At 46.3% G+C, this 26,279-nt stretch overlaps 1 protein-coding gene and 2 long non-coding RNA genes across 4 annotated transcripts; 2 read left to right on the top strand and 1 right to left on the bottom strand.

Moving 5' to 3' along the window:
* Nucleotides 1–99: 99 nt before the first annotated feature.
* Nucleotides 100–18,982, bottom strand: PHF10 (PHD finger protein 10). 2 transcript variants are annotated; one of them, XM_086708333.1, is made up of 12 exons: nucleotides 18,698–18,982; nucleotides 16,518–16,624; nucleotides 14,059–14,189; nucleotides 13,379–13,462; nucleotides 11,386–11,519; nucleotides 11,140–11,289; nucleotides 10,392–10,501; nucleotides 8,719–8,872; nucleotides 6,343–6,498; nucleotides 1,811–1,919; nucleotides 1,358–1,546; nucleotides 100–289 (listed from the first exon to the last, which is right to left on the bottom strand). In XM_086708333.1, the coding sequence occupies exons 1-12, from the start codon at nucleotides 18,980–18,982 to the stop codon at nucleotides 204–206; spliced, it is 1,695 nt and encodes a 564-aa protein (XP_086564459.1). In that variant the 3' UTR covers nucleotides 100–203. The 2 variants fall into 2 exon arrangements, with proteins under 2 accessions (XP_086564459.1, XP_086564460.1); XM_086708334.1 differs by having other exon boundaries at nucleotides 13,379–13,456; nucleotides 18,698–18,852.
* Nucleotides 18,983–19,815: 833 nt separating this feature from the next.
* Nucleotides 19,816–21,794, top strand: LOC147581386 (uncharacterized). The gene is made up of 2 exons (XR_015250900.1): nucleotides 19,816–20,242; nucleotides 20,624–21,794. It is a non-coding gene; the product is annotated as an uncharacterized LOC147581386 (long non-coding RNA).
* Nucleotides 21,795–23,382: 1,588 nt separating this feature from the next.
* LOC147581387 (uncharacterized) lies at nucleotides 23,383–26,279 on the top strand. The gene is made up of 2 exons (XR_015251738.1): nucleotides 23,383–25,512; nucleotides 25,948–26,279. It is a non-coding gene; the product is annotated as an uncharacterized LOC147581387 (long non-coding RNA).

Consider the following 26,279-nt stretch of genomic DNA (forward strand, 5'->3'; position numbering starts at 1 on the left):
AGAAAGAAAGAAAAATGAACTATTTCTCTACCTGAAATTGGTTTTAAGAGGAATAGTAGCTTATAACAAATAAGTCAACTTAACATTTTAAGCACATCATGAATTTCAGAAATCTTTTATTGGCATAAAATCAAGAATGTAAATAAATTGGCACCAAGTAGTTCATTTAAATCCGTATTACAATATTGGGGTCAAAAACTATTTTATCCCTCTTTGCTGTTTTTCCCCCTTCTGCCCACTTTCCTGGGTGTTGGGGGGGCTCGCTGACAACAGTCACAAATCCAGCGACCTAGGAGAAAAATTGTTAGTTTAGTATGAAATTTAATTTTTTAGGACTGAATTGTAAACCTATTTGGCTCTCCTTCCTTAGCTATCACTAGTGATATTTTTTTGTGGATGTGTGACGTGAGAGGCACCTGTAAGTTACTTAATTTAAGGAGAAAAATGGAAACTTCCCTTAGGACAACCAGTGTAATCAATGCCATGTAAAATTCAGTGCAAGTTGGGGTGGGGCAGGGGCGGAGATCAATACCATACAATGATCTGGACCTTTAAAAAACTACCACAATCCTTTCTGAAACCCAAACACTGTCATCCTTTAGAAGTTCAAAAGTACATATCCTGTATAAACCCCGTTACTGACTTGGGCTTATCTTCAGCCTTTTTCTCTGCTGCTCAGTGGCAGCTGCATGTGCAAACATCCTCTCAAGTCCTGGTGCACCAGACACAGCACTTTAAACTTCTCAAGCATCTGACCGCACAGCGGTGAACCCCACCTAGGCACTTACTCCATCTGATTTACTACCGAACTTTAAGTCACCCGCTTCTTAACGACTCCCAGGAAACCGTTCTAGGCGTGTGTTTCATAAAGTATTATACAGTGTTAACTATGCAAGTCAGTTCTAAATTTACACAATCGTATGTAACATTTTAGTCCAATTACTGTGATTTATTCTTCAGCTCTGTTCCAAAGTTATCTGGAATTGTCATGCTGCCTCATTTTCTAGAAATCTGGTTTACTATTTATAAAGGCATAGCAGTCATTTTTGTTAAGTTTCTGAATAGAGGACATAAAAATAAAATCAAGGTTTTGAAACAAACGGATGCTCTTGCTTTAGCTCTCACTAGAAAGACTTGAGTTCATTCTATACATTGAGCCCTATTCCAAAACTTGGACAAGGCCCCCTGACACCCATTTGTCCTTTAGCCGGGGTACCTAGGGATGAAAGGCACGTGGACACTATGTGGAGAATCACGGCTTTGGTAACTTCTTGGCAATACAAGGATCTTTACGGTGTTTATGCAGCCTTTAAAAAAATGACGGGACAGTCCCTTCACTCCTTTTTGTAATCTTTACCTGATGGAATAGCACCAAGGCCCACACAAAAAGTATGATAACCTCTGTCACACACATCACAGAACATCATTTCTTCTTCATGGTGGGGTTGTCCACATACAATGCAAGTTTTACACTCCATACACTGCCAAGGGTAGGTCTTAATCATAGAAACAAGCTCCATGGTCATATCCAGGCAAGAAGGGTGGCCTAAACCAAAACCAGTATTAGTATTTCACAAAAGAGTTTTGAACTTAACATGGCACAATAAAATGCTAGTTTGCATCGGGATTTCTCAAGAATGGCTACAGTGTCCAATCACCAAAGAGATGAAAACCCATGGGCTTCTTTTCTATGCGTTACAAGTTACCCTCTATACTTGGAGATTTGATTCAGGTCTGACAACTAAAAATCCTGGTTTCTGAAGCAACAAATAGGATGGTTAAAATGTTAAGAAGACATGTCAATACTTACCACTATTATCACACTGGGAGCAGTGTATAAGTGATTCAGCCTTCCCTTTCTTGTTGGACTCCTTACCCTTCAGACAAATTCCACATAGAGCATTTGGAATGACCTTTGGCTGGAAGGGTAGAAGAGGGCTATAAATTCATGCCAGAAGTACTCACTATGGGTTCATAAGGAATTGTCACTGCCTTATCTTTACTTTTAGTAACTTGTTAACAATCTTTTAGAAAGACCTAACTTGAGAGAGTCGGTTTTCAAAATACAACGGCCTACTGACTAAAGCCTTAGGTTTCGTTTTAAAATTTTGTCAACAGCATGATCTACGTCCGGATTAAGTGTAGCATTCTACATTCCCTACATGCACAGTAAGATCTGCATAATGAGCTGGAAGGGGAAAAAACTAAATGCAATGTCAAACTGCACTATTAATTGGAAGAAGAAATTCAGGTACCAAATGACCTTTACACGTAAGTAAGGCTTCTTATAAAACAGAAGACTCAGTCTTAAGCAGCTTATATACTGATTTTGTTTAAAAACTGATTATTTCCCAAGTTGTAAAAATAGATCTATAAAACCTAAGTTATAAAATCAATGTTTTAATATTTTTAATTGGAAGATGTCTCATCCATACGTTGTCACGTGCACAAATGTTTCGGGGAAATAGCTGTGATTATTCCCTTTGCATATCTAATAATAAAAGAGTTTATACTTAGGGGAAAGCATTCGTATGAGATACAAAACAAAAGAGAAAAGTTTTCAAGCAAGCAAAAAAAGTAATAACTTAAAAAATTACAGACACCCTCATATTTTGAGTACCATTCTTTTTTTCAGATTAAAAATTTGCTCCATCCAACGAAGGTATATTTGGGTTTTAAAACACACTTAGCGACACATGGAAAAGGACAAAGAAGAAAAGATTCACAGCACCTACAATTACCGGGGGAGGGAGAACATTCAAACATCCCAGTTTTGACCATAATAAGATGATGTTCACTCATGCTACATGAATGCGTAAGTAACTGTGGCAGAAAAGGAGAGCGAGCGGAGGCCAAGATGGATGGGCTAGGACCATGTGTCTACGGGAACCGGGGGGAAGTTACCAAATTGCTGTATTTCTGTTTTATCCCAACCCAGCCAAATGCATCTTCTATTTCCCTCTCCTAAGTTATTAAACCAAAGAGGAGCCTAAAGGAAACTCTAACTTTGTATATAGTATTCCAGCTTTGAAATGTCTCACTGCCACCTTCAAAACCTGTAAGGCCTAAACAATTTGTTCTTAATTCTTTAAGTTTATTTTTTTTTAATTGTCTTTCTTTTGCAAAAGATGACAGAGGCGTTCAAAAATAATTTTTGGCTTATTTATTTAAAAAAAAGTCAACCTTATACATAAATATAATAAAAACAATAACTCTAAACAATCACAAACGTCTCTACAAAATAATAAATATCATGGGAGTTAAAACATACATATAAAACTTTACCGTTAACTATTCTACATCTCCTGTATGTGTATCTCTATACCCTGCTCCCCAACACAAGGGCAGTGTCACGTGCTCAACCGTGCGCATCTTACAAAGCAGTCCCCTTCCATTGTTGCTGCTACATTCTAAGAATAAGGTTCTCACTGTGTTTCCTACAGTAAATAAAAAATAGCTACAAGTGCACTTCTAGGACCCAAGTTCCGATTCAGTGACGACCAAATCTGGAACTGCCGTAATATACAGCAGAAAGCTACCTCTCAGCACAGCCAAATAACCACCTCCTTTGGTTATGCCGCCTGCACTGAATGTGAAAGATCTACTTCTTTAATACGTGTAGTTGAAGTTAGACACTGGCATACCACGTACTGGATTATCTTTCACTGAAGTCAGGGAAGTAACTACACAGTATCAAACTCTAAAAGGAGAACTCCTCATGGGAGATCCCTTACAAAAGTCAAAAATGAGGAAAACACAAGGCTAGTCATTCACATTCTAGAGCAATTCAAGTTCTACAGCCATTAAAACATACATTAAACACCTATGATAAAAAGGGACACCAAGAAAATTCTAGGTTTACTTCTAAGCTTGAAATCATAGTATTTCGTTAAGTCGCTTAGAATTTTTCTTACCCAATAGTCTTCATCTTGATGAAAAGAGGGAGTGACAGGGGAGGAGACAGACAGAGAAACAGAGACAGAGAGAGAGAGAGCAAGCGAGCTAGCTAGCCCGGCAGCATTTTCTATGGCAATCCTCTGTTCGCTCAAGCACTCAGCTCTCTGAGAAGCCAGCCACACTGCTCACACCCAGTTCCACCAGCTGGGAAGCCAGTGTCTGAAGGAGACTCCTGTGATGGAGTAGGAAGGGAACAGTGTGCAGAACTCCTGCGAAGACGGGTGGAACAGAACCCCCTGTCTGACAGAGACAGTTCTAGAAACCGCAACATCAAAGTGTCACTGCTGATAAGAAAATTAAAATACTCATCCGAACAGCTCTCAGCATCTCAAATACAAGGCTCACGATACCCTTACTTTCCTGCTTGAAAAATAACCAAAGATAAGCGAGACTTTCACGGCAGCAGAAACATAGTATAGATTTTAATTATATACTCGCAACCCAGGCCTGACTCCTAACAATATGCTTTAATTTCAGGTTAATGTAACCCAAATAATACTGTCCTACAAATTAAGGGCAAGCACTAGTGAATCTTATTAAGCAAGACATCAGCTACGCCATCATTTTCCTTAACTCCAGCACATTCGCATATATGAGCTTCAGCTTGAAGTACCCTAATGTTTAGGCACATCTTGGCTTATTAATATATTTTTCATAGAGAGGTTACTTTTAATAAACATGTTCATATTAATGTATGAAGTCTAGATACTGGTTGTTCTAAACTCTGAAATACCTGAAACACTTTAAACTACTAAAAATGTTCACAGAAGTCATAAAATGTGTATTTTGCCGATTACACTCCCTTGAGTCATATCAATGTAAGTTAATCTATATGATTTCTTGCATATTAAATCAGTGATACTGTGGAATAATTCTTCATTTTCAGCCCCTATTAAACATCTGCTTCGACACTCTGCACTCTGAACCCATGATGAATTCAGGCTCACTCTGAAAGGGCTCCGAAACGCAGACAGGGTGCTCTGCGCGGCCGCTCCCATTTGCAGACCAGCACGCACACACCAGGCTAACTTTCCAAGATTTAATCTTTGGAGTTCATTTGCTTTTGATTATTAAGCATTAATTTACGTCTTTAGTTTAAAAAATTAGGTAAGCCGTATACGTAAAAACAAGTATAAAAACCACACGGCCGCAGCCCCCCCAAGCCATCTGATGCGAATGAAGCTTGGGATTTGCTCGCCATCGGCCGGAAAAACGTGTGTGTTTCAAAATTGATCATCACATAAAGGCATTTTCTAATTAAATGTGGATTGAATACACTCATTTGTTAACTTGCTTTTTTCACTTCAGGAAAAGAAAGGGAAGTGAACCATGAGAAGGTTCTGGCTGAGGAAGGGAAGCCGGCTGGCAGCTCGCTCGCCCCTGTTCTTCCAGATCATCCACCGCGACCCCAATCTGACACACGACAATTGTTTAACAATCCCACTCGGTAAAACTACCCAATCACCTTACTGGAAAACGTTCCTTCAAAACACTTTCGTAACCACAATGGAAAGCATATTCTGACACATTCCAGACCCTATGAATGGTCACTTTTACTATTACCACCCAGAACATAAAACTGTGCGGCTAATTCCAGTCTTTTTAGGACATTCCTAACCCCCCATCTAGGGATAAGGCCACTCACCTCTCACCTAAGCCTCTGGAGGGGAAGGGACAGACAGCAGGAGGAATCACAAAAATAATATTGCTGATAGCATAATACCTTCCTCTGAGAACAGCCAGACCGGAAGTTAACAAGTATATACAGACAGAAGCCAGATCACGTCACTAAATAACATTTCAATCCTTGTCATAGAAGCATAGAGACTATTTGCCAAGGTCAGGCTAAAAATCACCACAATGTAAATTACAGGTTTTCCTGTTTTCTATCACAGAGTTCGTTGAATTTGGCAAATGGATCAAGTAATCTTAAATTAAACCCAGATCTTTCTCCAGGAGAGGCAGCTTATTCTAAGAGTCTATCCACCCAGACTTTACAGCTTAGCATGCTCAGCTATACGAAATACTAGGATATTTCAAATGCCAGATAATTATGATCTTTACCCCAAAGAAACAAAGTATAAAGTTCTGCTAGGAAGTAATTTTTTTAAAATCCATACTTGCCTGGTTATTGTTCAAAAGACAAAAAAAGATTTTCTTATAAATTGTACATATACAGAAAACAGAAGCTAAACCATAGGCAGAAGTGACAGAAAAGCCACCAGGAAAATAAAGCACAACAGGAGGAAGCTGACAGAGGGCACACAGCACAGGACAGCAGTGGACGCAGCAGGCAGGCCTCCACCGCTCGGAGTCAGAGTTAACCTATCTCGGGGAGAGAGGCTGCTCAGGAAGGAAGCGGAGTCAGGGGCTTTTTTCTTCTACCTTGTACCCAGGGACTGACTTGGACAGTACAGAACGTTTGGAAGCATCTTTTCTTGGAGTAGCAGCTTTGTCCTTGGATCTCTGTCTTCCCGGGAGAGGCTCCTCCTGGCCGTCGGGAAGGCCTTCTCCTTCAGACACGTTGCCGGAGGAACTGTCCTGGAGGTCAAAGGCAAAGACAAAGATTCCTTGGAATTCACACAGATTTGAGTGCGAATTCTGAAAACTACAGCAAACATTCAAAAAGAAAAAAAAGGTTTCAAAGTTCCATCAATTTAAAAATAAAAAGATAATTATAAGAAAACTTTTCCCAGTAGAGACTAAACAGGTCATGTTAAAAATCACTTATCTGTCTTACACATGACAGCAGAAAGCTGACTGTACCTTAACCAACTTTGTGTCCCGCCTTAATCAACACCAGCAGTGATCTACTCCAGCCGGCGCTACACCATTTTGCCATATCACAAGGGAGCCTACTTGTTTCGTAGAAAAAACTATTTAAGGAATAAACTGTCTTAAATAAGCGAGGATATTTTTACCGAGTAATAAACGTCACTTAAGAAGTTCTTCAAGTACGCGCTCGTAGGCCAGTGCAGCGATCACTGAGCCTTCACGACAGCATCGGATACGTTTTAGGTGTTCAAAGTTTAAAAGCTTGGTATATGACCATCTAATGCTTCATTTGTTGACTTAAAATTTTCTAGTTAAAATAAAAATGTTACTTTCATATAAATTATGAAAATTATAAATGAAAAAATTGGGTTATCCATAACCACTCCGGTAAGCATTCTGAGACAACTCCTGGGAACATGACTGCATCTCCTTTTAATTTTTCTAGGTGTGTCTGCACACACACAGATACCAGATTCACACACTCACACACACACCCCACCTACACATATCCCCTCATTTAAAAAAAACACAAAAAACACAAAACTTGAGGGGCCCCTGGGGGGGCTCAGTCGGTTAAGCGACTGACTTCAGCTCAGGTCACGATCTCAAGGGTTGCAAGTTTAAGCCCCATATGGGGCTCTGCTGTCGGCGCAGAGACTGCTTTGGATCCTCTGTCCCCCTCCGTCTGCCCCTCCCCTGCCTGTGCATGCACACACAAGCACTCTCTCTAAAATAAACATTTAAAAAAATAAAAATAAATAAAACACAAAACTGGATTACACTGTGTATACACGTTTTTCAATTAAGTATTGTGTGCATTCTATTACATCACTAAATCTTCTCTGAACTTCATTACTATCGTGTAAATATATCACCCACTGTTGACATGAGGTTTATTCTTTTTTTTTTTAATTTTTTTTTTTTAAACGTTTATTTTACTTTTGAGACAGAGACAGAGCATGAATGGGGGACGGTCAGAGAGAGAGGGAGACACAGAATCGGAAGCAGGCTCCAGGTTCTGAGCCATCAGCCCAGAGCCCGACGCGGGGCTCGAACTCACGGACCGTGAGATTGTGACCTGGGCTGAAGTTGGACGCTTAACCGACTCAGCCACCCAGGCACCCCGACATGAGGTTTATTCTTAATTTTCATTATAAAACTACCGTTAACACTCCAATGGACATTTTTTTCCTACTTAAATTTTGTCCTTCAGATAAACTGTTAGTGTATTTGCTAGGTCAAATTCTGAGGAAATTAAAAATCTTGGTAGATACCATGATATGCTCTCCTGAAATGTTGGACTCATTTATACTCCTACAAGCAGAATGAAGGAAAGTCACCTCCAACATGTCCTGGCCACACCACAGCGCCCCTTTTCCCAAAATGACAGGACAAAAGCGGTATCGTCACTTTAATACTAGAACGGCATCTGATCTTATGCGACACGCATCATTAAATGTTTCAGAAGTTGCTGGTGACAAACACGCCCGCCCCCAGAAGGTGGCCCGCTCCCAGACTCAGGTGGGACACCGTGAAGGCTGAGAGTGGCGAGCCGCCTGACACACGGGCCGAGTCAAACCAGAATCCTCTGCCGTCACAGCGTCTGCTCTCCTTCGCTCCCACGGACACCGCCACCTTGCCCGGTAACGGATCGGTGCTCTGAACACTTCCCGTAGGAAGCCTACGATGATTAATTACGCAACAGGCACACAAGCGAACGTGCTCCCCAAACCAAGACAGCCGAATACAGAATCGCACAGTAAGGTCTGTACCCTTCCCTGACCTGCCTGTGAGAACTACAAAGGGGCGACTTTAACAACACTTACAAAGGCACACAGTCTGTGTCTAGGCACAGAGTCATTTTCCTAATGGCAGCTTTCGGGGAATTACACGCCGCCGACCTTGAAACAGAGGGTGACGTGCTCCGGGAAAGCGGTCAGCACGCACTTAAAGGAGACGCCTCCTCGTACAGAGAGATGTTCCTACCGAAGTGCCTTTATGTTTCCGCTTCTCGTCGCCTCGACTGTCCTCGGCGTCGTCCGAGTCACCGTCGCTATCCAGGGCCGGCAGCTCAGGGTCCAGCGGGGGCTCGTAGAGGGCCGTGTTTAACGGCAGATACCGCAGCTCGTCTGCTGAGTACCTGAGGTTCAGAGAGATGGGTTTCAGTTCCCTTTTATTAGGAACGTGAACAAACAAATCTGCAAGCCACAAAGATGGCCCTAATTTTCTCAGTTAACCACAAATACTTTTGGAAAATGATTACACATGTAATAAATGAGTTTTCATTTTGGAGAGTAATACATAAAAAGCCCAAACATTTTTTCATCAGGCTAAGAGCATAAAATATGCCTTTGATTCTTTCTGTCAAAAGAGAATGTCTCCGTCCTTTATCCTCAACCCCAAAAAGGAGAAAAATAAAAATATCAGCAGAGGAAGGCGGAACCCCGCACAAACCCCAGGCCGCCTGACGCCCCCTCCTTCCCAGCTCCCTAAGTCCTCGCGATCTGTGGGTCCGCCACAGGCAGACAAAACACTTGGATTTAAGGAACAAAATTTTGAGCAGCAAGTTACTTAAAAACTTATGAAGCATGTATTCTAACAAGTGTCATCATCTATCCTGTCCAAAACTAGACATCACAACCCCTCGCCCAGAGTCAGGTGGCGCCCGCAGCAGCTGACTTATTGTCGCCGCTCCCATCCGCGGCCCTCCCTCCGCCGCTTCGCACCCTGTCCGCACTGGAAACCTGCGTTAAGAAGCAGGCACAGAGGTGTCCGGGGGCTCAGTCGGTTAAGCGTCCGACTTCAGCTCAGGTCATGACCTCGTACTTTGTGGGTTCGAGCCCCGCGTCAGGCTCTGCCAACAGCTCAGAGCCTGGAGCCTGCTTGGGATTCTGTGTCTCCCTCTCTCTCTCTGCCCCTCCCCCACTCATGCTGTCTCTCAAAAATAAACATTAAAAAAAATTTTTTAAGTAAACAAAAGATAATAATTTGCTGACCCCAAAATAAAAAAACTAAAATCCGCTAACCTATGATTTAAATTGGACTTTCAAATAGTATGATCCTATCGTCCATTTTAAACCCTATAAAGAACGATCTCTATCCTAAACAGCATAAGGTTTAAAGCTGAAGTAAAAGCTGAGATTCTCAAACAAGATGGTCCTGTGTTAGCCTCGCTCTCAGTGCCCCCCAGCCTGGGAAAGAGAGAAGTGACGTTCTTGCTCCGCGGAGTGGAAGCAGCGCCCAGGCCAGGGCGGCCGCGCTCCGCGCTCCACACGCTCTGCAGACTGAGCCGGTGCTGTCCAGCGGGCGGCCGTAAAAACGGGGCCAACAGTCAGCAGGCCTGGGAGTCTGTATTCCCAGCAAGCTTTCAGTGACACGGGTGCCACGGGGCCACGAAGCGCACTGTGGACGCTCTGGCACCTGTCCACGGAGACACAGGAGGTGGGCAGGAGACGGGCAGTGGCGGCTTCAGGAGCAGACGTTCAAATTCCAGTCGAAGGGTGTCCTTCACCGCAGAGCCACAGGAGACAGCAGGGACAGACCTCACACAGCATGTTAGGGCGGGACTTACAGAGCAGAAACTTTCTGGAGGCAAGTACACAGGACTCTGATGTCCCTCACCGACACCCAATAGAAATGCTGATAAAACCAACGAATACCTTTTGTAATATTCCTGGAACTGTCCCGGGATGAGGGCCACTGGGTAAGAACTGACCTTGGTTCGCTCTGTTGGTAACACTTTGTACTTCCCTTGAGGCACCTGGATAACCTAGGGTAACATGAAGAGAAATACAAAACTGATTCCACGCCAGGAAACAAGGCTTTAGGAAACAAATCCCTCTTGTGCTCCACTGCGCTCCTCCCCCCAAAAGCTAAAATATCGGAGACACTAAGAACTAGAAGCCAAGGGCAGGTGGTGTTACTAGCCGTACAGGTGAGTTTTATCTGGCTCTTCACCATGGCCATCGTGTCTGGGGAAAGGCGGTGTGTTTCTCACCCCCAAAGAACAAGGGGGCCCGGGCAACTTCTAAAACCCCTGCAGCTCAACGTCCTCGTCCATGAAATGAGAAAATGACTAGTTTCAACCTCACGGGGCAACTGTGAGAGTTAAGTCAATAAACGCAGAAATGCCTTACGATGACCCTTGGGACAAACAAGTATGATATATACCTATTAGTCTCGTTCGGCAGGTCAGCCACGAAGCAAAAGGTCCCTCCCCCCAGCACACACGCGCGCGTGCGAACAGAGCGTCACTGGCACATCGTTAAAAATTCTATCTTAAGTTCTGGGGCAGAAAAGGACACAACTGCCGGTACAAAAAATAACAATAATAAAGGAGGTACTAAGCACTCTACCATAACAAGCAATAAGTGAGGTTCAGGAACTAATGAATGTAAGCAATCCTACGTGTGTCTGCAAGTCAAAATACGCTCTTCTCTCTTCCATGCGCTCCCGGTTCAAGTTGCTGTTAAACTCGGCTGCTTTTTTGGCAGCTTTCTTGATGTACTCGGGCACTTTGCTGGCTTCAACTTTCTGAGTATTCTGTTGTTGCATTTGCTGAAATAAAAATATTACATTCAGAAATCACATACGACCTTACAAAATGTCGTTCTCCCTAAACCGACTAAAAGATGGCAGTCACTCAATACTTACAGAATACTCTTTATAATGATCTGTAATTCGCTGACGTTCTTTTTCTTGTAAAATAACAGAATACTCAGCATGTTTGGCTGGATACTCTTTTATCATTAAATCAATCACTTCATCACTGCGCAATGCTGTTAGACCTATCGTAGACAAAAAAAGGATAGTAGAAAAGCGCTTTGAAGGTTAAGTGAACAAAACCACTTTTCAAAATTTGCTTTTCCTTCAAACTACTCCTTAAAGGTTTTCCAATAGTCCAAGGAAAATACTGTAATATATTCAAAAATAGTAAAACAATATTCATAATATAAAGTCAAACAATTTTTAAAAAGCTCATGGGGGCGCCTGGGTGGCCCAGTCAGTTAAGTGTCCAACTCTTGATTTCAGTTCACGATCTCAAGGTTTGTGAGTTCGAGCCCCACCTCAGGCTCTGTGCTGACAGTGTGGAGCCTACTTGGAATTCTCTCTCTCTCCCTCTCTGTCTGCCCCCTCCTCTGCTTACTCTCTTTCTCTCAAAAATAAATAAATAAACTTAAATTGAAAAAAATAAAATAAATAAAAGCTCATCAAAGATGCAAAGGAGGGGCGCCTGGGTGGCTCAGTCAGTTAAGCGTCTGACTTTGGGTCAGGTCACGATCTTGCAGTTCATGAGTTCAAGCCCCACGTTGGGTTGTGTGCTGACAGCTCAGAGCCTGGAACTGCTTCGTATTCTGTGCCTCCCTCTCTCTGCCCCTCCCCTGCTCACGCTCTGTCTCTCTCTCAAAAATAAACATTAAAAAAAATTTTTTTCAAAGAGTCCAAGGAAAATATATCAATTTTTCAACCAAAAACTTTTTTAAGATCAAAGTACTAAAAACATGTATCTCTTTATTAAAAACAGTTGCTAAGGGGCGCCTGGGTGGCTCAGTCGGTTAAGCAGCCGACTTCGGCTCAGGTCATGACCTCAGTCTGTGAGTTTGAGCCCCGTGTCGGGCTCTGTGCTGACAGCTCAGAGCCTGGAGCCTGTTTCAGATTCTGTGTCTCCCTCTCTCTGACCCTCCCCTGTTCATGCTCTGTCTCTCCCTGTCTCAAAAATAAATAAAACATTAAAAAAAAATTTTTTTTAAATAAAAAAATAAGAAATAAAAACAATTGCTAAATAATGATGCACACTAACCATAGACAATTCAAGATTAAGGATTTTTTTTTTTAATGTTTATTTTGAGAGAGAGAGTGAGCAAGGGAGAGGCAGAGAGAAGAGAGAGACAGACAGACAGACAGACACAGAATCTGAGGCGGGCTCCAGGCTCTGAGCTGTCAGCACAGAGCCTGACAAAGGACTCGAACCCACAAGCCATGGGATCATGACCTGAGCCGAAGTCATGGACGCTTATTAACTAACTGAGCCACCCAGGCGCCCCAAGGATTATTCCTAATCCAATATCCTTAACTAAGTAATGATATTAGAAGAAAAAAAAAGTTTTTCAATGTATCCCAATTCTTGGTCTTCAAATCAATACACTAGAAACACTATACAAGTCCATTACAATTTCAACAGAAGCATCAGCACACACACAAGCCATACACGTAATTTTCAAGACTCATAGTATCAGATTAAACCAATCCCTGTGACAAACACCCACGGTTTTGTGTTAAAAAGTACCCACATTGCACTACTATGTTTATGTAAGAAAAACTGCAAAGCAAGCATGGAGATGATACAGAACTAAAAACTGAGCAAAATGTGCCTTTTAAGAGATAAAGACCAACACTTTTAAAAACTACTGTAAAACTTTCCACGTAACACATGCTCTGACGCTTCCGTGAAAGCTAATAGAAAATGATATTGCTTTAAAATGTCATTTTCCTTTATTTTCACAAAAACTAAAAGTAAACAATCTAGCACTTAATTACTTCAATCTAATTTTATTAATTTTGTAAAATCCTTTAAGAAAGGGGATCGATGCCCATCCAGTACCACGTCGTGAACGCACGCTCTCAACCTTCGCATGCAGAGCGTTACCTAGAGTGCACTGAGTTTCTGTGATGACATTCAGCTCTCTCAGGTAGAGCTTCTCTTTGTGAGACAGATCTCGTCGCTCTAAATCTCCAAAAAAAAAAAACAAAAACGGAAGACTATTAAAAAGTCTTTTACATTTGTGACATTATGCATACGTAAAACTTTTAAAAACTTAAAAAACTTCTTAAAAAGTTTCAAAAGTTAAACTCTTCACAGATTTAAAAGTACTGCGTGTTATCTTTTCCGAAGATTATTAGAGACCATGCAATCTTACGAATTTAAGAAATAAAAGTTAACCCACAGCAAGACTAACTTAGTTGACACAGACAGCCTTTCTCAAATGCAGACCCAGCCCGTGCAGCTGCCTCTGTGGCGAAGGTCAGGGAGCAAGGGTCAAGGACCAGAGCCCTGGTGCTTATGGCTATACAATGACTTTTTCTACAACATTCCCCAGGAAATTCACCTTCCTCATTTCGCTTTTAAGTCAGTTTATAAGGCAGGAGAGTCAACTGGGAGTAGAGAGAGATGTTGGGTGACAGCAGCAAATGAAAAGCAGCCAGCAGAACATAAAGTGCGTTACAAATGATCCATACTCAAGTATTCGGAAATTGACAACCTATCCGAAAGAATCCCGATTAGTTAAAAGTTAGACTTAATCTGTTACATAAACTAAGACTTAATACCTGGATATTTCCGCTTAAAGGAGGTCACACCCAAATATTCACTGACTTGCTCTTGAAGCATATAGTATTCTCCTGTTTCATCAGGTGGCCATTTGTACTCTATCAAATTTTCTGCTGGATAGTAGCTAAAGCTAAGCACAGAAATACGCATTATGCCTTAAATGTGGCTTTTATTAAATTTTAATCATTTCTATTTTGGGGGGATCTATTTTTGAGAATGTTTATTTTTAAGAACTTTGTACAACTACTTTAATTATTTAAGTGCTCACTCCGTCTTCTGACTCTGCGATACAAACCAGCTCCCAGGTCTCACGTGTGTCCCAAGAATACAAAACAGGCAGAGGGAAAGGAAGCAACCACGTGCGCCACTAAACACGGAACACCAGACACTTCGTACGCCACTCACAACCAGGAGGAGTAAAGGAATTCTGTAGCGTAAGAGATCTACACGGCCACAACACGGTGGTGATACCCATTCTGAATTCTCAGTCTCAGGCTTCACACCCAATGCCCACTCTTTCGTCCACCCAAGGTACAAGTCATCAACCTTTTTCCCATCTGCTATTCAGTGAGTCACAAACAGCGAAGAAAGCAACACTCCAAAACCCGTTACTCAATGAACTGAACTACAGACCAGTCGTTTGTTCTCAAAGACTCCACAAATCCAGAAGAGAACAGAAAGAGAACAGACCTAGTCTGATGGTGCCAGTGTATTGCCCATCGACCCCAATCCTGAAGAGCTGACTACAGGTTTCTGGACCTGGCCAACGCAACCTCTAAATCTCATCAACGGACAATAGAGGCAAGAATGGGACGGTTTTATGAACCCAATTAAAAGTGGCAAACAAAAACAAGAGGTTTCTTCAAAACTAGTGCTGGGAAACTGGACATCCAAATGCAAAAGCATGAAATTGGACCCTTACCTCCTACCACATTCAAAAATAGGTCAACGACCTCAGTACAAGAACCAAAACTAGAAAACTCTTAGAAGAAAACACAGGAGTCGCTCTTCATGATCTCAGATCTGGCGATGGATCGTAGATCTGACACCAAAGTCATGAGCAACAAAAGAAAAGTAATCATTTGGACTTCAGCAAAATTAAAAATTGTGCGCATCAAAGGACACTACCAATGGAGTGAAAAGGCAAACTATGGAATAGAAGAAAGTATCTGCGAGTCCCGTACCTCACAAGGGATGAACGTCCAGAATGCCTAAAACACTGCAACTCAACAACAAAAAAACAAACAACCCAACTTAAAAAGGGCGAAAACACTTAAGTAGACATCTCCCCAAAAGATTTACACAAAAGCACATGACAAGATGGTCAACATCACTAGTCCTTATGGAAATTCAAACCAAAACCACAGTGAGGTGCCAGCTCGTATCTCTTAGGACGGCCACAATCACAAGAACTGGGAAAAACAAATCGGGAAGGACGTGAGCAAACTGCAACTGTGTGCACTGCTAGTAGGAACAGAGAATGGGGAGTCTGCTGCGGAAATCAGTTTGGGGGGGTCCTCAAAAGCTAAAAACAGAATTACAGTATGAACCAGCTATTTTTCTCCACGGGATATACCCAAAGGAACTGAACACAGGGACCGTGAGCACCTGGATGGCTCAGTCGGTTGAGCGTCTGACTTCGGCTCAAGTCACGATCTCACGGTTCATGGGTTCGAGCCCCGCGTTGGGCTCTGTGCTGACACCTCAGAGCCTGGAGCCTGTTTTGGTTTGTGTCTCCCTCTCTCTCTCTGCCCCTCCCCCACTCACGCTCACACCCTTTCTCGCTCTCAAAAATAAATAAACGTTACAAAAAAATTACTTTAAAACAGGGACTCTGGACAGGTACTCATACCCCCACATTCACAGCAGCGTTATTCACAACAGCCAAAAGCGGAAAACAACCCTACCTCATCAGTAGAGGAAAGTGTGAACGAAATGCACGGTCCACACAGTGGAATACGACACAGGCTTAGAGAGAAAGGAAGTCCTAACACACACGCAACACGGAGGAACTTTCAAGAAACGATGCTAACTGAAACAAGCCAGACACAACAGGACAAACACTGTAGGATTCCCTAAATATTATACGAGGTACCCCTAACATAGGCAAATTCATTAAGACAGTCGAACAACGGTTGCCAGGGGCTGGGGAAAGAGAAAAATGGCAACTTTTATTCCTTGATGATTACGAAGTTTCCGTTGGCAGCAGTGAAAACATTTTAGGCAAAGCTGGTGGTGACAGCTCTACGACCTTGTGAATGTCATCAAAATAGTTAAGATGGCGAATTTTATGTGTATTTTATCACAATAAAAACATTTAATTGCACGGAGTAGCAAAAGCATCGGTAGTGTCTGCCCTGGCCTGGGCGGGGAGGAGGGAGGAGGGAGGAGGGAGGAGGGAGAGGGTGCAGAGAGAGAAACACCACAGGACTGCTACTGAGCAATGAAACGACAGTACCCGAGATCCTGACTTGGAGTCTCACAGCTCCTAGAGCTATCTCCAGAGCCCATTCGCCTCCTCTTGGATGGTTGGGTCCCATCGTTTGAATTATCTTCATTATCATCCTATACATTTAAAACATTCAAAACATAAGAAACAATAAAAAATAAGGAACACAGGATTACGTCTCATCCCAGACCTGCTCAAAGGCTCAACTTAAAGGCTTTTTAAGGACAACCTACTACACAAATGTTAACTTTCTACTGCAATTAAAAGGGGCCAAGATTCTGGCTTGGCGAGACCTGGAAAAAACAAAAAAACAACTAAAAAGTGATCTGCAATAATCAAAATAAGAAAATTCTCAATTAACCTGTAAATCTAAACCGACCTTTTACAACGCCCTGTGGTTTAAACAAACATGTAAAATTACTACAACACTTAAATTAAAGCAAAGCGTCCTATCCCAGGTAGGGGGAAAAGAAACAAACGTGTGGATCATTTAGTGTTTAACTCAACGTATGGCTGGTTGATCGGCCTATGCTAACGGGCTCTCTTACATATTTCTATTCCCATGGGAAAAGGGCATACGAGGACTAAGGACAAGTTACCGATCCTGTTCATTTTTTTCTTACATTGCAAACATTTGGCAAAAACGTGCCCTAATAAGAGTCATTCGTCTATACAGCAGCACACAGTACACACCCCAGCCAACGGGAGGCTTCAACATGTTTAGGCGACATTGTCCGTGAGGAGACAGTAACATCAAGACCAAGTTGCACCATCCACTCAAAAAGGAGTGATGCGTCAAATGTCAGGAAACTGACTTACTCACATATTAGCTAAAGCTTGATGATTGTCACGCTTACAAAAATACCTTTTAAAAAAAGTAATCAACGAAACATAGATTTGTAAGACAAAATTCTGTTCAATACCATGGTCCTCTTGCTATATAAAAGACAACTGTAAAAAGTAGAAGACAACTATAAAAGTCGCTGGCCATGCCACAGCTGGACGGGGGCGCTCACAGGGCACTACCCTTCACCAGCCCAGGGGCTGTCTGCCAGCGCTCCAGTTCTGAGACCATCACTGAGCCTGCAGGGCTTGCCTAAGGGAAGGGTTAAATGAGCTGAACACTGGGCAGCGCTTAGATCAAGGCCTAGCAGATACTGAGTGCCCTATAAAGTTAGTTCATATCACCGTGATGATCCTTAGCCTCAGACGGCTCCAGCCACTAGGAATTTACTCAGATTCTTTCCCAAACAGATAAACATACGCTACATTGTCCGTTTGGGTTTCCGTATAAGCACCATTCAATTACAGAGCCCTGGTACATTCCTATTAAGAAAGGCAACCAGGTAAGAGATGGAGAGCAGAAAATAAATGTACCCAAAAAAAATAACATTTAACAGTAAGCATCACGATTAAGACAGTTCAGAGTCAACATTTCAGGCATAACTCCCTCTAGGCAAATTGATTCAAGGGGGGTTTTGTTGCCGCTTTTTTGGTTTTTGGTTGTTTTGTTTTCTTTGGCCGTTTTACTCGCTTCTGGGCATTTTGAGCACTTGTATGTCGATTTAAGTATACTCCTCTTGCTTAAAAAGTTGAAACAGTCCAGAAAAGTTAAAAACGCAGAGCTGAAGGCACGGCTTCCCGGACGGTGCTCTGACGCCGCGGCCCCCGCCCGCGCAGGTGCACGAAGGACCGGGGGACCCCCGGCGCCCCCGACCGCCCCCGGGCCGCAGCCGCCGCCCCCCACCCCCCACCCCGGCGGTTCCGCACAAGCCATCGGCGGGGCTGCGTCCCCAAGGACGGTAAAAACTAAGTTCGCCGGCGGAGCCGCGCTCCGGCCGCCACTCAGTTCCTGCGACTTAGCGGACTCCAGGGGGTGCTGGCGGGGGCGCCCGGGGGCTCCACCGGGCCCGAGTCCCCGCACGAGGCCGGACCGGCCGCAGCCCCGGGGCCGCTTCCGCGAGGCGCTCTCCGAACCCGGCACCCGCGGGCCAGGCCTCCCCCCGCCGCCTCGGGGACCGACCGGGCAGCCGGGCGGCCTCGGGGGTGGGGGGTGGGGGAGTGCGCCACGGCCTGCGGCTCGTCCGGGCGGGAAACGCGCGGCCCGGCCCCGCCGCCCGCCTCGGCTCCCCCCCCCCCCCCCGCCCCCGGCCCGTCCCCGCCCCGCCCCGCCCGGCGCCGCTCCTCACCTTCGGGGACGGCGCTCCGGGGGTGGCCGGGTCGCTGTCGCACGGCCGCGGGGACAGCGCCGTCCCGGGGCCGGCCGCCGCCGCCATCAGCCCTAGCGCCCCGCGCCGCCGCCTCCGCCGCCGCCGCCGCCTCGTCCCGGCCGCCGCCGCCGCCGCCGCCGCCGCCGCCGCCGCGCGGGCCGCCCGCCGCCCGGGCCCCGCCCCCTCCGCCCGCCCGCCGCCGCCCGGGGGCCGGCCCCTGCCGCCGCGCGCCCCGCGGCCCGCCAGCGCCGCCGCCACCGCCATGGCCGCCGCCAGCGCGCCGCCGGGCCGCCGCGGCCGAGGGGGCGGAAGGAGGCCGCCGGCGGCCCGCGCGCCTCAGCCCCGCCGGCCGCTCGCCGCGCCGGCCCGCTCCGCCGCGGCGCCCCGGCCGCCGGCCTCGGCCGTCCCCGCCGCGCCGGCGCTCCCGGGCCCCGCGCGCCGCGCCCTTCCGCCGCCGGCTCCCCGCCCGCCGCCCGCCGCGGCCCCCCTCGGCCCCCGGCCCTCCGCCGCTCCCGCCCCGCCGCTCGCCGCGGCCCCGCGCGATCCTCCGGCCGCCGCCGCCGCGCCGCCGCCACCCCACCGCCCGGCCCGCCGCAGCCCGGCGCGCTCCGCGGCCCCACCTCCCGCCGTCCCCTCAGCCCCCAGCCCCGCCCCGGCCCGCCGCCGCTTGGCGCGCTCGCTGCCGCCCCCTCCCCGCGGCCCCCGGCCCGGCCCGGCCCCGCCACACGTCAGCCCCTCTCCTCCCACCGCGCCCGCGCCGCCCCGCCCGGGGGTCCCCGCCGCCGCCCCGCCTCTCCCGGGGTGGGGGGGGAGGGGTGGGGGGAATCCTTCGCCCCCTCCCCCTGGAGGAGGGGTCCCCGCCGCCCCTCCCCCCTCCTCGCCCGAGGGTCCCTCCGCCCCCAACCCCCAGGGGTCCTCGCCGCCGCTCCCCCAAGGCTCACCCCGGGGGTCCCAACGCTGCCTCCGCCCCCTCCCTCAGGGGTCTCCGCCTCCCCTTCTCCCCACCCCACCCCCACCCCGGCCACCCCAAGGGACCCGCCGCGGCCTCCGCCCCCTCCCCACAGGGGTCCCCGCCGCCCCTCCCCCCTCCTCGCCCGAAGGACCCTCCGGGGCCCCTCCCCTCCCCTCCCCCCAAGGGATCCTCCGCGGCCTCCGCACCCTTCCCCGCGCGGGGCTCCCCGTCCTCCTACTCCTCTCTCCCGAGGGACCTTCTCTCCAGGGGGGCCGCCCCTCCCCCTCAATCCCGAGCGCCCCGCCCCCTTCCCCCCGGGCTCCCCTCGTCCCGACACCGCCCCGGTGGGCTGTGTCTCGGGGGGCTGTGGGAGCCCTCGCCCATTTCCTGGCTCTGCGTCCTCCGCCACCGCCCCTGCCCGCCTCTGCCTTTGTTCTCTGCCGGCGGCCTCGCGCTCTCCGCAGCTCCTGAGCCACCTGCCCTGGAGCGCGTGCGTTCCAATGACACCCTGGGCGGCTCTCCTTTGAAAAGTTTACGCGCAGCCACCCGAGGGCCTGTCGAAATCCTACAGTGTAAGAGTGCCTGAAATTCAACTTGCGTGCGTGTAATTTTGGGTTGGAATGTGCTCTGTGCAGCAGCCTGCAGCTGAGACCCTAGGCAGGCAGGCAGACAGGCAGGTGGGCCGGGCACGCACGGAAAGCTGTGCCTGGAAGGCTGCCTTGGGGGCTCCCTAAGGCTGGTCAGCTGCCCCCAAAAGGCTGTGGACCCTCCCGACCTTTCCCAGCCCAGCCTTGCTCGCTGCACATGGCCGATCACGTCCCCCTGTCTCCTGTGTACAGTGAGGAGAAGGCCTGGGTCTTCAGCGTTTTTGCAAAGGGCATGCAGGGTACAGTGGGAGGCCCGTCCGCAGAAGGCACCGACATGATGGGAACTGAATTTATTATTAATTCTAGTTGTTAGACTTCACCTCGTCACCTCGAGGATTTCTCACACACACGTTTGGAACTGAACCTTAAAAGAACATGGCAGGCAGCTGTGACCACAAGAGTTCCGGAAATTTGTGAAAAGTTGACCTCTTAGCAGACGGTATTAGCAGAGAGTGTGGATGATTTTTCAAGGTAACAGACAAAGGTTCTAGGATTTAGAGTACCATGTGGCTTCCCTTTCATTCATTATGTTTGCAAAAGTTTGCACTCCTTCTAGCCCATGGCTCCTCCAGCCCACCCACTCCTGATTTCCATTCCCATCAGAAAAGACATGGCACCAATAGCTAAAGATTCACAAATGGCTCCTAAGCTAAACCTTGCTTTCACTCACAACCTCAGTCAGACGAGCTTCCTATTTCCCTACCCCCCTGAAGGAAACAGCCTGCCTGAGTCCACTGGGAAAGACAATCAACTTCTCCCAAATTCTCTTAACTGATCAAGGCCCTCACTCAGATTCTCCTTATAGAATTCAATAAATATATATAGCCACATATATACATATATATATTCAGAATATAACTGAATGTATATATCTATACATTCAGTTATTCAAGTCTACTCTTTTCCCTTGGGTATTCTGTCTCTAGATCAGACACAAATTTAAAACTCTTCATTCCAAGCCAAAAAATACTGATTCAGGGGCGCCTGGGTGGCTCAGTCAGTTAAGCATCCAACTTCAGCTCAGGTCATGATCTCGCAGTCCATGAGTTCGGGCCCTGTGCTGACAGCTCCGAAGGGGCCTGGAGCCTGCTTCAGATTCTGTGCCTCCCTCTCTCTCTGCCCCTCCCCCACTCATGCTCGGTCTCTCTCATTCTCAAAAATGAATAAATGTTAAAAAAAATTTTTTTTAAATACGGATTCAGCCTTTCAGCATGAAAGGTAAGGCAGAGTATTAAGGTGCACTCCGTGGATTACAGTCCCTGTCCGTGGGCAGTTTCAATGCCAAATATTATACAAATATATAAATATTATTAAAGGCAGTTTAGGCAGCAGATAATTTACTTGCAAGTACAAAAGTTAAGATTTTAAGGTTGACACAGAATTTGAAAAGTATCTTAAGAGACTGGTAGGGCAATTACAGGGAAATACACAACTGGAAATGGAAACAGGGTTTCAAGCCTGAAAAAGACTGACGGGGGAGGGGGGGGAGGGAAATAGGAAGCATATTTAGGAACATCAACCATTCCAATGTGGCTTGAGAATGGGGTATGTAAAGGCAAATTCCAGGAGTGAAATACACAGGGCGCCGGTATGATGCCATGGTAAAAACAAAGATTAGGAGTTAGGATGAGGATTTTGGTTTCTTTTTTTTTTTTTTTCCAATATATGAAATTTATTGTCAAATTGGTTTCCATACAATACCCAGTGCTCATCCCAAAAGGTGCCCTCCTCCATACCCATCACCCACCCTCCCCTCCCTCCCACCCCCCATCAACCCTCAGTTCTCAGGTTTTTTTTAAATTTTTTTTTAAATGTTTATTTATTTTTGAGACAGAGAGAGACAGAGCATGAACGGGGGAGGGGCAGAGAGAGAGGGAGACACAGAATCTGAAACGGGAATCTGAGCTGTCAGCACAGAGCCCGACGCGGGGCTCGAACTCACGCACCATGAGATCATGACCTGAGCTGAAGTCAGACGCTTAACCGACTGAGCCACCCAGGCGCCCCACTTCTCAGTTTTTAAGAGTCTCTTACGCTTTGGCTCTCTCCCACTCTAACCTCCCTTTTTTTTCCTTCCCCTCCCCCATGGGTTTCTGTTAAGTTTCTCAGGATCCACGTAAGAGTGAAAACATACGGTATCTGTCTTTCTCTGTATGGCTTATTTCACTTAGCATAACACTCTCCGGTTGCATCCATGTTGCTACAAAGGGCCATATTTAATTCGTTTTCATTGCCACGTAGTATTCCATTGTGTATATAAACCACAATTTCTTTATGCATTCGTCAGTTGATGGACATTTAGGCTCTTTCTTTGGCTATTGTTGAGAGTGCCACTATAGACATTGGGGTACAAGTGAGGTTTTTGGTTTCAATACCAACTGTGTCACTTAATGGCCACACAGCCATCAATAATGGGTAAATTTTTAGTCTCTCTGACCCTCCGTTTCCTCATTTGTAGGATTAAAACAATAATGTCCACTCAATTATTTCACAAATATTTTACAGAAAGCAACTATGAACTAAGAATTACGTTAGGTGATAGAAATATAAAGAATTATTCATTTGCTCACCAAATACTATCTTAATATGTACTAGGCTTAAAAAAGGCAGAAAAGGAGCAGAGGGGCGCCTGGGTGGCTCAGTGGGTTAAGCCCTTGACTCTTGATTTCGGCTCAGGTCACGATCTCTGATCTCCGGGTCGTGGGACCCAGCCCCTGGGACTCTCTCCCTCTCTCTGCCCCTCCCCCACTTGCTACACACACACACACACACACACACACTCTCTCTCTCTCTCTCTCTCTCTCTCTCTCTCAAAATAAATAAATAAACATTAACAAAAAAAAAAGGAGCAGGAGGGGCACCTGGGTGGCTCAATCGGTTGAGTGTCCGACTTCGGCTCAGGTCATGATCTCACAGTTCGTGGGTTCGAGCCCCGCATCAGGCTCTGTGCTGACCGCTTGCTCAGAGCCTGAAGCCTGCTTCAGATTTTGTGTCTCCTACTCTCTCTGCCCCTCCCCCGTTCATGCTTTGTCTCACTGTTTCTCAAAAATAAATGTAAAAAAAAAAAAAAAATTAAAAAAAAAAAAAGGAGCAGGAAACTAAGTGACAGGTATTATAAATTGAGAGGATAGCGTGTTTCGAAAAGAAGGACTGGTCAACTATGTCAAATGAGAGGTTGTATAAGATGAGAGAAAAATGTCCAGTGCGTTTAGCAATCTGGGGGGAGTTAGCACACTTAATTATTTTGAGGTGTCTCAAAGGAGCGGCAGCTTCAGAAACTAGTGGGAAGCCCCTTGAGGAGGGAGCAGGTGACTAGTATGAGAAGTTGGGCCATAACAAGTACTGGAGAAAGGAGGCAGCTGGGGAGCTGGGGTGTTGTCTTCAAGGTGGGACCTGAGCGAGTTTGCACACTGAGGAGGAGGAGGAGCAGGGGAGGAGTCGCGGGGCCAGAGAGCAAGGGAAGGAGGGAGGCTGGGAGGCAGCTCTGGGAAGGCCAGAAGCCAGTACAGGTGCGGGTAAGCCCCTGACAGCAAGACGCTCAATGCATACATTGTGACAACTTAGAAAACGGAATGTGGCTGCAGACGTACATGGTTTCTGAGACTGGGTGGTAAAGAACCTCTGATACTTTTCCTTTCCCGAATGAAATACGAGGTGAAGCCGTCACCTGAGAGTGAGGAGAGGAGAGGAATATAGGAAGTAGGGGGAAAGGTGCGGAGAGCAAGGAGGCCAAGTTCCTAGGAGGCCAAGTGATTCGCCCCCCGGAATTTCGTGGTTGGAGAACTCAGGAGTGAAACCAGTCGGTCTGGTTTTTCCATGTTCTCTGGCAAATGTGGCTGCTTGAATTCAGGCTAGTCCAAAGTGGATATGCTTTTCGTTCACGAGGGTTTTACCAGATGAGTAAGAGGGGCAAAGGAACTTGTGTTTGTGAGCGAGTGATTGTAACGATGGGCTAGTAAACGGTGTACAGATTTCAGTAAGGGTCTATAGGTGCTGAGCTCTAAGGACAGGAACTGACTGCGAGAATAGCCAGCTAGAACGTGAGGTTCCAGAGGTCATACTGATATTGATTGGTGAGGTTTGGAGGGATGGCGGGGGTTCAGAGCCAATGACCAAGAAAGAACTCTTGAGATGTTTTTGGTGCAACAGGGTGATTTTATTAAAGCACAGGGACAGGACTTGTGGGCCGAAAGAGCTGCGTGGGGGTCCTGAGGAGTGACTGGTTACACACCTTGGAGTTGGGGGAGGGAAATCAAAGGGAGGCCTCCAGAAGGACTTTCATATGCTAAAGAGGACACCTGAGATACCAGAGGCCTAGCTGTGGTCCGGCTAAGGTTGTTTTTCCCTCTAGCAAAGCATTAACATTAAGACGTAGGTTGTTCCTGGAGGAACGTTTTACTCTGCCTGCCTCGAGAATCTGTCAATGGGCTGCAGGTTATGAGGAAATTTAATTTTGTCTACATTTCTTTCTGCCTTTGTTTTCCCACATCACTGATAATGACAAAGTCTGCAGGATGAACCAAGGAGTAGGTGACCGAGGTGGGCGGCAGGAAAAGGCCACTCGGTGAGTGGGTCAAGGAATTAAGAAGCCAGAAAACAGACATCCTAGTTTTCATGAGAGCACAGGACCATAAAAACGAGCACAGAAACTGAAACCGTGCAAAGTGATCGTAATAATCAAAGAGAAAAACCACAATTGTCTGATGACTTAAAAAAACTCTTGGTGAAACATTTAAAACTCCCTTACTGCCACCTGTAAACATATAGAGAATTTTATTAATTGTAAAACTAATATTTATTTAGTACCCTGTATTTTAAAATGAGAAACACTGGGAATTAGTCATTAATTTCTGTGTAAAGACTTTACCAAGACTGGTTTGAATGGTGCTTGCCTTCTCATAATATCACTTCCCTTTTCTGAGCCTTGATAAGTTTCCCTGCTCCTCCCAACGTTTTGTTTTGCATTTTCAATGTTGTATAGTATCTCTAAGTGTCTTTAATGTGAAGTCGTTTACCAATGTCACCTCCTTGAGATATTTGCATCCTTTGTCTGGACCACCTGCCCTACCTGACCCGTGGAATCTGGGTGCAGGCTTCCCAGCAGTGCCCTGGCCTGGGCCCGCAGCTTAACCAGCGAGCTCAGCGCTAATCGAGTCTTGTGCACTTCCAAGATGATGAAACCGGACTTTACTGCGGTAAGAGCTTGTCTACCAGTCTCTCTGTGTAGTCACAGTTTTCTTTCAACATGGCGACTACCATCAACACTTGACCTGAATGCTGGCCAAACTGATTAGGATTTATTACTATCATTATCATTATCATTGTTGTTATTGGTCCTCCATCCAGAGTAGAAGAAGGTCTTTCTGTTCCTCAAGCAATTTAAACTAAAGGATGTGGTTCCAACGTTACCATGTTTCTTCACTCACCAGGCTTTCTCCCTGTGGTTCCTAAAGGACCTCGTGCGGGCTTAGATTTCATCGTAGCTCACTTTGCTCTTGTCAATTTCAAATTTCCTAATCACATCCAATTTTGTTTTCAACATCCTCATTTCTTATTTCTTTAACACTTTCAACTTTTTTGGTAAATTGTATAAAATGAAATTTTAACGTAAAACAGTTTTCCTTTGACAGCTCATTGTTGTAAAACATCATGTGGGTCTGTCACCGGGAGATAAGGAGGCAATGCGAGAACCTGCTTTGTTGCTGTGTTGTGACCTGAGCCGCTGGATAACTGAAGTGCGGTGACAAGTCACCGACAGGCTTTGCAGGGAGGTTGATGATGCAGGTCAGTCATTAACACAGCGACCTGTGGCCTGACAACTGGCTGTGAAGTTTGTAGCCGATGCAGTCACGCAGTTAACATAGCAACATAGCGTGGTAACTGAAATCTGACCCCCGTTATTGGGGGACCGGTGCTGTTTAACTAAACTGTGGCGATTAAAATTTGTGCATACTAGAACATG

This window comes from Puma concolor, chromosome B2, assembly GCF_028749965.1.
Source record: "Puma concolor isolate L17-30 chromosome B2, mPumCon1.1.hap2, whole genome shotgun sequence".
Lineage (NCBI taxonomy): Eukaryota > Metazoa > Chordata > Mammalia > Carnivora > Felidae > Puma > Puma concolor.

What these genes read in the sequence shown, in the direction of transcription:
- PHF10 (XM_086708333.1), bottom strand. Translation starts at nt 18,982, where the DNA reads ATGGCGGTGGCGGCGGCGCTGGCGGGCCGCGGGGCGCGCGGCGGCAGG. An exon ending in AGAAACTCAGTGCACTCTAG is followed by an intron (nt 11,520 to 13,378) that starts GTAACGCTCTGC and finishes TGTCTACGATAG; the next exon opens with GTCTAACAGCATTGCGCAGT. An exon ending in GGAAACATAAAGGCACTTCG is followed by an intron (nt 6,499 to 8,718) that starts GTAGGAACATCT and finishes TTTGACCTCCAG; the next exon opens with GACAGTTCCTCCGGCAACGT.